At 48.3% G+C, this 10,905-nt stretch overlaps 1 protein-coding gene across 1 annotated transcript; it reads left to right on the forward strand.

Annotated features, from left to right (window-relative positions):
• The first annotated feature begins 1,101 nt into the window (after positions 1-1,101).
• Positions 1,102-1,404, forward strand: LOC101543608 (ribosomal biogenesis factor-like). Its single transcript, XM_012932136.2, has 2 exons — positions 1,102-1,224; positions 1,324-1,404. The coding sequence occupies exons 1-2, from the start codon at positions 1,102-1,104 to the stop codon at positions 1,402-1,404; spliced, it is 204 nt and encodes a 67-aa protein (XP_012787590.2).
• The last annotated feature ends 9,501 nt before the right edge of the window (positions 1,405-10,905 follow it).

Raw genomic sequence — 10,905 nt, forward strand, 5'->3', positions numbered from 1 at the left:
GGAATGATGGGCTCAAGCAACAATTCAGACAAATCTCACAGACGCCAGGAGGATCCGAGGAAGCCAGGCACAAAAGGACTGGGAGTCCGTGCCTGCAGCCCGCCCTTCCGGTCACAGCATAGAGATGGCCAGACTCGGTTTTAGGGGAGTAAAAGCAGCACAAGAGAAGAGTGACCAATGGCAAGAGAAATCAGAACTGGGGCTGCCTCTGGGAACAAGGGGAAGCTCCCTGGAGAGGGGCAGAAAGAAATTCCTGCCTGTATGTTTTCACCGAGGTGTGAGCTACACAACGTTTACTCATCGGTGACGACTCATCAAAGTGGACACTAACCATCTACCCATTTCTCCATATGGAAACTTTTTGAAAAAAGAAATTTGTTGGGGCTGGAGTGATAGCACAGCGGGTAGGGCATTTGCCTTGCAAGCGGCCAACCCGGGTTTGAATCCCAGCATCCCATATGGTCTCCTGAGCACCGCCAGGGGTGGTTCCTACTCAGGAATCCCTGTGCATCGCCGGGTGTGACCCAAAAAGCAAAAAAAAAAAAAAAAGGAAATAAAGAAATTTGTTATAACAGGGGCCAGGAGGACTGGGCAATGGTTGGACGCTTCCACAAGAGTGTCGGTAGGGGGTGAGTGACAGGGGGTGGGAAGGGCAGTTAAAATAGAGAAGGGACCCGTATGAAAGTAATAATTGGAAGTGATCATTTTGGACAGGAACTGAGTGTTGAAAATAGGTAAAGGGATATGCCTGATAACCTTTCGGTATCTGTATAGCAAACCATAAGGACCAAAAGGAGAGAGACAGACAGACAGAGAGACAGACAGAGACAGAGACAGAGAGACAGAGAGATAGAGACAGAGAGAGAAGGAAAAAAGTGCCTGCCATAGAGGCAAGTGGGGAAACTGAGGACACTGGTGGTGGGAAATGTACACTGTGAAGGGAAAGGTGTTGAAACATTGTACGACTGAAACTCAATCATGAACAACTTTGTAATCGTGTATCTCACTGCAATTCAATGTTAATAAATTCAATAAAAGTAATTTTGAGGCGTCTCCTGGAGCCGGAGCTGCTGTGTGAGGGGGCCGGAGCTCTAGCTGACGATGGCCAGGAGCAAACTAAGAGGACAGAAGACCAGGAACGTGTTCCACGTAGCCACCCAGAAACACCTGAAAGCTAAGAACAAAGCAAAGCCAGTCACAACTAACCTCAAGGAGATAAATATTGTGAATGAGGAAAAGATTAACAGAGCGAACAGAGCTTTTGTAGACATACCAAAGGAGCTTGCGCACTTCTCAAAAGGCCTTTCCCGGGAGCCTCTGCAGAAACCACTGATTCCTCAGCACTGTCGTGAAAATGAACCAGTCAATGTTGATGAGGCTACCAAGTTGATGGCTCCATTGTAATAAAACACTAGTGATGCAGCAAACTCCCCCCAAGACCAATAAATTAAAATGTTTCATACAATTTAAATAATAATAATAATAATTTTGAAAAGAGATTTGTGTTATAGTTTAGGTAACATGATAACAACAGAGCTTATTTACATTGATGTTTATCATGTGTCCATTTACTGCCCCCTCCCTAACCTCAAAAGTGACCAGGACCCACCCCTGTCCTAACGTCACTTCCCGCCCTCCTCTCCCTCCCCACTCCTCACCCCGGCCTGGGTTCTGTATTCAAAGACATTATGTCTGCATTCAAAGGCATGTTTCTGTCATTAGACACCATCCATCCCCTTGTTTTCTTTCTTACACACAACATATGAGTGAAATCATCTGGTCCTTGTCATTCTCTTTCTAATTTATTTTGCTTAAAATAAGACACTGTAGCTCCATCCAAGTGGCAGCAGTTTACAATATTTTATTTTTTTCTTAGGGCTTGGTAGTCCTCCATTGCGTTTATATATCTCACAACTCCTTTATTCACCTACTTGTCATTGGATGCTTGGGTTACTTCCAGATCTTGGCTAGTGGAAGTAGAGCTACAATGGGGCTGGAGTGGGTGGGACATTTGCCTTGCACACGGCCAACCCAGGTTTGATCCCTGGCGTCCCATATGGATCCCCAGGCTTGTCAGGAGTAATTCCTGAGTGCAGAGAGAGCAGTAATCCCTGAGTATCTCCAGGTGTAGCCTAAACTCTGCCCACTCTCAAAAAAAAAACAAAACAGTACTGCAATGAACATAGTTGTGCGTGTATTTTTTCAAATTAGTGTTTGTGTGCTTTGTGGAAGATGCCAGGGAGTGGGGTTGCTGGGTCAGAGAGGAGTCCTAGTTTGAAGTCTGTTTGAAGAAGTCTCTCTGCTCTTTTCCACAGGGACTGCAACGAACAACAATCTTACCCATGGGGAATGAGGGTACCTTTTCCTCCACATGCCTGCCAACACTGGCCGTGTCTGGTCATTTTCTGTGAGGAAGGAGGCATCCAAGAGGCGCTCAGGGGACACGGATGCCTCCTCCTGCCATTCTTGACCAACCGAGCACGCAGTTCAGTTCAGTGAAGGCGGTAGCCCACACTGCCCATACTCCAGTCTGCGGTGCCAGGGGCTATGGGACTATCCCTTGGGATAGTTTGTGGTGCAGGAGTTGGACACAGGTTTCTGGTCTTTCAGATTACGTCACTCCAACTGGTGTGAGGTGATAGCTCATCGATACTGTTATTTTAAATTTTGAAATAATGATTCTATTAATGTTAGTACTCTATTCTCACATCATCCTAGCCTCACCCCCAATGCTGAGAGGTTGCCAGATGCATCTCCCTAGGCCTGGGGGCAAGGGAGCAATGGGTAGAGGGGGTAGCTCCTCAGTACGGTCATGCTCACTTGTCTGAACACACACATGTGTGTAGACGCACGCTCAGGCGTGCACAGATGGCAGCATTCCAGACCAAGCATGGTCCCCTCTGACCTTTGCCTCGTTTAATGTGGAGAAGGCAGCTGCCGCCCAGCTCCCAGGTCACGGCTCCGTGTGTCCGCCTGTCAAGATAAGAAGGGGAAGGCAGATGCTGCTAATTACCTGGGCTTTCAAGTGGTGCCCCGGCCTCACATCTGGCTCCATCTCCAACATCCAGCTTGAGCCAATAAAAGCCACATCAAATCACAAAGGGCTAATTTGGTGGTCGGAGCTCTGACAGGCAGCCCGCGAGGAGGCGTGAGGGCAGGACCAAAACCCGGCTGGGAGCAGGGGCGGGAGAGAGGAGGCTGACCATTGGCCTTTGCCCCAGCAGGACACAGAGATGACCACACCACCCTCGCCTGGGAGAGATACCTCTTCTGAGCTGCCCACACCCTGCGCCAGGTCCCAGCGAACAAGGGTGACTTGACTTCCTTTCAGTGAGTCCCCGGGGAGAGACAAAGGCGCCTTCTCAGACAAAGCACCTGAGCTGGAGCCCGCGGGGAAACTTCACACCCTGAGCTTCAGGGCAGAGGAGGTGCCATGAGTGAGCCCCAGAGCTCCTTCTGGGGACCCCATTCTACAGGAGCGCTGTGGGCCCCCAGCAGCCTTCAGGGAAACAGGAGCTTATCCCAAATGCTGCTGAGGGGAAACCTACCTCAGGAACCACAATCGCCTCATCCGTGGAGGGCTCTTAGGGAAGGCTCCACGCACTGCCCTGGGTCTTGTCAGAAACTCGCCGTGAAAGACAGGCCTCAAAGCCTCCTTTAGTCCTGTGAGAGGGTACGCAGTTGGCCTCACAGTTCTGGGAGCGACCTTCTTAGTGGTAGAGGCACTGACTGGCGAGAGGCAGCCAGTGGAGGAGAAAAGAGAATGGATCTGAGAGGAACGGGAGGGGACGGGCCTCAGCTGCCCGCCCTGTCAGAGAAGCCCACCGTCTGGTCGCCACTCTGCCCCTCAACTCCTTATCTCTGCCTCGGGGGTCAGAGGCAGCCAAGAGGCAGCCCCCAAACCCCTCCACCCAGACAGACAGGTTTGGTTTGGCCTACAGAGTGTTTGAAAAGAATCCAGGCCAACATTTAAAAATGAATACATTTCACATTTTTAAAATGCCAACGAAGAGTGGGCAGCTGGGGGTGTGGGGCAGGGGGGAGGGGTAAAGGGGGGATGGTGTTAGCACAGCAGACCAGATCGCAATGCCAAGCCAAAGCCGGCTGCCCCTCTGAGGGCGGGGAGGCGTTTCCATGAGGTCCTCCCCCACCCTATTGTGCCCCCCCTCACCCCCGCACCAGGCTTCACTGGGCTCCTTTCCTTGACTCACAGGCCCTTTCTGGAGATTCAGGGCCGACCCCCCTCACAGTACAGTGGACAAGTGTCCCCCCAAGTCCCACACCCACCCCTCACATACCCAGCTCCCTCTCTGGAAGGTGGGAAAGAGCTGCAGCGTGAGTGGGGGGGCGGGGGGATGCTGAGGTCTTTGAAGGCAGCACCAGATTATTTCACTAAACATAGAAACGTCAAGGCAGCAGGGCCACAGACGGGCTTGTGCAAACGCCAACAAATGAAAAAAATGTGTGCACTGAATTCAATTGGGGGCCAGGACTGGCTTTCGTGAAAGAAGAAACTTGGCCAAGACGAAGCTGCCGAGTGACTTCTACAGAAGACTTTTCTCCCCGCCTGCGGGCCCCGCAAGCAGGCTCCTGAGTCGGCGCCGAGAGGCCGCTTCAACCTTTATCTGTCGCCAGGGGAGCCCCTGAGACCAGCGGCGGGCCTGTGGTCGGACTTTAAATGGTGCGGCAGCAAATGTCAAAACTGTTTGATCCGCTTTTAGAAAATCACCTTTCAAGGCACCGGAAGATACCTGACACTTGGCAGAGATTTGAAACTTTTCAACTAACTTGCGGGGGGAGAAGAGACCGAGCAGGTTTGAGTCCCGGGGAAGCAGGCGGGAGACCCCAGGGAGCGCCCAGAGTCAGTGGGCACAGAAGCAAGGGATGGCTTCAGGGAAGGAAGAACCAGCTCCCTGCCAGGCCTCAGCTCCGGCCCTGCCACCCACCCACCCACCCTGGGCACCCCACCACTGGCTGGCATGTATGAGGGTCCCGAGAGCCTCCCTTTCTGTGCTTTCGGATGGCAGCGGTTGGGGTGACTGTTCAAAACAACCACTGGTACGTGGAGGGCTTTGGGGAAGCCTGCCCGCCACCCAGAGGGCCAGCTGCTCCCTGGCCAATGACAGACATGCAGAACCCATGGCCTGGCCTGGGCTGGCTGGGCCTGAAGAAGGAAATGCAGCAGCCCCGAGAGATGAGCAGGGCACCTCACTTCCCTACACGCCCCCCACTCCCGTGCCAGGCTCTCCCTTTCTGTGTCTCACACCTCTCCTTCCCAACTGCGTTGGCAGTTCCCGTCCCGAGCTGGGTCTTCCCAATGGGTCTCCTTCTCCTGCTCTCCTTCCAGTGCACCCCGTTCAATGTCACCCACTGGATCACCCCAAAATTGCTAGATTACCTGCTAGACCAATAACCTGTATTCAGAGGCCGGAGTGATAGCACAATGGGGAAAGGTCTTGTCTTGCATGCAGCCAACCAGGTCCCTGGCATCCCATAGGATGCCCTGAATACCACCAGGAGTGATTCCTGAGCACAGAACGAGGAATAAGCCCTGAATACCACCAGGCATGGCCCCAAAACCAAAATAAAGAAATAACCTAGTGTTCAAACTCCCAATCTCTCTCTTTGTGTTATTGTATTTCAGTCCTGTGTCAGGTGTCTGCCATGGCTTAGCTAATGAAGGCAACCTCTTTCTTTTGAGCCTCGTGTACAGCTATGAAAAATCCCCAGTCTTTGTCTGAATGGCACTGATAAATGAAGATGGACTCCTGGAATAAAAGGAAAATGACAGGCTCCTGACCCCAGGAAGCTCATTACGAGCTCAATTTTTTTTAAATGCCTTAATTAAAAAAAAATCCAGCAAGGCAAATTAAAAGAAAATAATTGTCTGGCAGAGCTTGTGCAAAATAACTAACCAAGACTGGCAAAGATTGAGTTTGCTGTTCTCTTTGGTAACATAGGGGTGAAGGAGCAGAAGGAAAAATTGTGTTTTGGTATCGCTGTCACTGTATCACTGTCATCCCGTTGCTCATCTATTTGCTTGAGCGGGCACCAGTAACGTCTCCATTCTGAGACTCGTTGTTATTGTTTTTGGCACATTGAATACGCCACGGTTAGCTTGCCAGGCTCTGCTGTGAGGGCAAGATACTCTCAGTAGCTTGCCAGGCTCTCTGAGAGGGGCAGAGGGATTGAACCCGGGTCGGCTGTGTGCAAGGCAAACGCCCTACCACTGTAGGGTTTTTCTGTAGAGCTAGATTCTAGTCCTCTAAATCCCTTTTAAAAGTTTTTTTCTTTGGGGAGCTGGAGCAATAGTACAGCAGGTAGGGCATTTGCCTTGCATATGGCCGACCCAGGTTCAATTCCCAGCATCCCATATGGTCTCCCAAGCACCACCAGGAGTAATTCCTGAGTGGGCGGGGGGGGGGGGAAGTTTTTGCTTTTTGCTTGAAAGCTAGAATGAATCCTGAATTTTTCTAATGTCTGGTCAGAACGTTCAAAATTTACATTTCTAGTTGGCTCACATTGATTAAGAACTACGTTCTGGGCTGCAGCAAGAGTACAATGAGGAGGGCACTTGCCTTATCTGCAGCTGACCCAGGTTCAATTCCCAGCATCCCATATGGTTCTCTGAGCACCTCCAGGAGTAATTCCTGAGTGCAAAGCCATGAGCAATCCCTGAGCATCATTGGGTGTAGCCCCAAAAGAAGGAAAAAGCAAACAAACAACAACAACAACAACAAAAGCCCTAGGTTCCTGCTGGAGAGATAGTACAGGGGTGAGGGTGCTTATCCTGCATGTGCCTTATTCCGTCTCCAGCAGCACTGTATGTGGTATAGTCCCCTCAAGTACCACTGGGATTAACCCCTGAGCACAGAGCCAGAAGCAGCCCTTGAGCACTGTCAGGTGTGGCCCCAATACAAACAAAAACAGCAACGAGGTGGTTGTTGGGGACGAAGCATGAAGTATCAATACATATTTCACATGGGTCAGGACTGGGTTCAGTCCTCAGCACCACATGGTCCCTCAGGCATCACTCAGAGCAATGCATATGGGGTTACCCCTCAGCACAACTGGATACAGTCCCTCACCACCATCCCCCCAAAAAAATTCCTAGTTCCATCCTTTCTTGAGAACCATGCAAGCTAAAATGAAGCGCTCCATATAAACTTCATACAGATTCTCACAGTGAATATACTTGGATTTTCTGAGTACCAGAGACCAGCAGAGGTACAGCACACCGGGACCTATCATCTAAGGCTGCTTCGACTGATGTCTAAACTGGTGGTTCTCGGCACTCTGAACTTGATCTTCCATTTACTTCCATTTTCATTTTTTTTCCTCTCTTGTCTCTCTAGAACTGTTCTACATCAAGGACCCTTAGTCTACATCAAGAAATGAAGACACCAATGGTTCTGTAAAATAATATGATAAATCAGCTTCTAAATTATGGTACTTCTGAAAAAGTTTCAAGGTAGGACCATAAAGAGGTAAAAAGTCTGCCACCACCTCAGAGGGGGGTGGGTTGAGTTCCCTTCCCTGTCCCAAGCAGCACCCCAGCAGCTGAAAACCTTCAGAACCCAACCACCGCCATGTTCAAGGTCTCTCTCCAACACACTCAGACGAGCTTCACCCAAGAGGGAACAGGAAGAAAAACCCAGGTATGTAGGAACCCGTGACTGAGATCTCCAAGCCCACTCAGATGGGGACTGGGCCTCCTCGCCCCAGCTCCCCAGTTTTCCAGCAGCTTGGCAGTCACACCCACAAACAGCCCCCAGCACCATGTAATCTCATCAATAGCCAAGATCCAGAGACTATAAATTAAAGCTCCTGGAAGAGAGTGACACAGAATTTCCTGGAGCTCTTATGCTCTAGCCCACTTCCATGCCAAAAGTAGCACATGTTTATTTGATTTTAACGTACTTGCTTATATTCTCCTCTATATATGCTTAAATGGCTCCAGGATAAAATACAACAATCTTCACACACTTCCCTCTTGTGGCGGGAAGGTGCTTGGTGGTGGAATTGGTGTTTGAATATTATCTATAACGAACTACTGTGAACTGCTTTCACGAATCATGAATCACGAAAATCCCGTTAATCATCGATTTCTCAGGCTGGCTCAGTAACCTCTCATTTCGTCCTTTCCCCGAGATCTTAGAAGGCTATCTCCACTCGGCCCTCCCAACGATGTCGCACTGGGGGCTCTTTCAGGGTAAGGGGAATGAGATTCAGCTTGTTAATGGATTTAGTATATGAATATACCATGGGAAGCTTGCAAGGCTGTCCCATGTTGGCAGGAAACTCTCAGAAGCTTGCCAGTTTCTCCCAGAGGGAGAAGCAGGCTACATGATATCTGAGCTTCTGAGAGCTTGCTTTTAAGTCTCTCTCTGGATATTGGCCGTTGATGGGATTACGCACACCTGGGTTCCTCTGCCGGTATGTTCATGCATGAGGCCTGTCCGAACGTGTGGAGAGGTGCCTTGAATATGGCTGTAGCTAGATTCCGGTGGTCTTCAGCCACCAGGAGCTCTGCTCGGAGTGGGGAGGGAAGCTGGAGCCCATCCCCTCCGAATTCAAAGGAAATTCTACTTCATGGAGTTGGGAAAAAAGGCTGCAAAGTTCAAGAAAAGAACTACCAGAACAACCACCAACTGGGAGCTCTTTGGCACTATTATGGCAATATGGGAAAAAGCCGTCCTTGATAACATCAACAAGGAATACAGTCGACTGGTTCAGTACCTCCATGATTGTGCGAGGAACGCCAAGAGAGAGAGAAAGCCAGAAAAAGACGCCTGTCTTCAGAAACTCTGGAGCTCATTCACCAACATGGTGAATCGTGAGCCTCAGGCGATCACAAGCTAATGACTGAGCTCACAAAGCTGTGCAGAGAAGCGATAAAGGAACACCTCAAAGAGCGAAGAGTAGCAGTGTTGGCCAATACGGCAGAAGCCAGGGAAAGTATTTGTAATGCGCGCCTGTCCTTTGCCACCTACAAGACCAAGATGACTGCCCTCCAACGTCCTGATGGATCTATCACATCTTCCAGAAGGGCAATGGAAAAGGTTATCCACGACTTCTACTTGGATCTCTTCAATAGCCACGTCCACCTGCCCACATATCAAATTCCGAAGGATGGATGTGTCATTCCCAGGGTTCTCCCTTCCGAAATCTGGCACGCCATTTCAACAGTAAAGACACGTACAGCACCCGGTCCAGACAAGGTCAGACCTGAACACCTGAACACAACATGTAATACAAGTTAGATATGCATATGACACATATTATTGTAATACAGATGTAATTGCATGCTTAATTCCTTTTTTTTAACTTAGTCACCATAAAATTACTATTCATGATTGGGTTTCAGGCATACCATGTTTCAGCACCTCTCTCCTTATCAGGGATCAGAGTCCACTTCCCTCCACCAATTCCCCCCACTCCCGTTTGCCTCCCATCCGCCACTCTACAAGAGGCGGATGTAGAAGGCTCTACATCAGCCTTCTACAAGAGGCTCTTTTTTAAAAAAAAAATATGTTTTTGCACTGTGGTTTAAGTCCTATTACTGATAGGGTTTCATACATAACACTTGAGGTCTTCCAGAACCACTCCTCCTCCTCATTTAGTGCTTCCCTCCATCATATATGTCGCCCCCTCCTTGTCATATACCCTCTCTCCCTTGAATGACGTGTTTCTTACTGAAGACCAATTCTCATGTTCTTTGTTTCCACTCTCCACCATTATCTTTATTTAGTGTCTATTATGTCTTGCATGTGAGAGAGATCGTTCTGTGTCAGCCTCTCTCCCTCTGACTAACTTCACTCACCATGATACTCTCCAGATCCCTTCAAGTACCAGCAGATTTCATGGCTTTATTTTTTTCTTTTGGTTGTGTGTATGTGTCATAGATTCTTTATCCAGTCATCTATTCTTGAACACTCTTCATGACACTGTCACTAAAGGCAGGAATGAAACTACACTGACCAAGTAAGGAGAAGCAGAGATAAACTAATGGGATTACATTAAACTAAGACGCTTCTGCCCTCAAAGGAAATGATGATTAGGATACAAAGACATCCCACGGAATGGAAGAATTATTTACTCAACACTCATCTCATAACAGGTTAATATCAAAAATATACAAGGCACTGGTAAAGTTTTACAAGAAAAAAGTCATCCAACCCCATAAAGAAAATGGGAAGAGATGTACAGAAACTTCCTCAAAGAAGAAACACAAGTGACCAAAAGGCACATGAAAAAAATGTTCTGCATCACTAATCATAAGAGAGATGAAAATCAAAACAACTATGAGATATAATCTCACACCACAGAGACTGGCACACATCAAAAGGAACAACCAGTGCTGGCTTGGACGTGGGGAGAAAGGAATTCTCATTCACTGCTGGTGGGAATGCCGACTGATTCCATCTTTCTGGAAAACAATATGAACATTTCTAAAAACAAACAAGCAAACAACAACAACAAAAAAAACCACCTAGGAATTAAATTCTATTTGACCCAACAACTCCACTTCTTGGAATATATCCCAAGAGCCCTTTAAAGAATGGAGAAAAGACATTTGCACCCCGATGTTTTTTGCAGCACTATCCACAATAGCCCAAATCTGGAAACATGCTTAATTCTATCCAGTGTTTTTCCCTGTATCAGTTTCCCTCAAGTAAAGAGCTATCATTTCTTGCAGTGTAATTCTTCTGGAAACAAATTCCTTTAGGCTTTGTCCAATTGAAACTGTCTTTGTTTTTGAAAGATTGTGCATACGTACACAACCAAGAGCTAACCAGAAATTTCCAGGTTTAAAGTTTTTATTTCATTTTTCCCTTCTTTGCTTTACAATATTTTTGACCGTTGTCAATATTTCATTTGTTCCTGTTGACAAGTCAATATTAA

The sequence above is a fragment of the Sorex araneus genome, chromosome 8 (assembly GCF_027595985.1).
Source record: "Sorex araneus isolate mSorAra2 chromosome 8, mSorAra2.pri, whole genome shotgun sequence".
NCBI classification, from domain to species: Eukaryota; Metazoa; Chordata; class Mammalia; order Eulipotyphla; family Soricidae; genus Sorex; species Sorex araneus.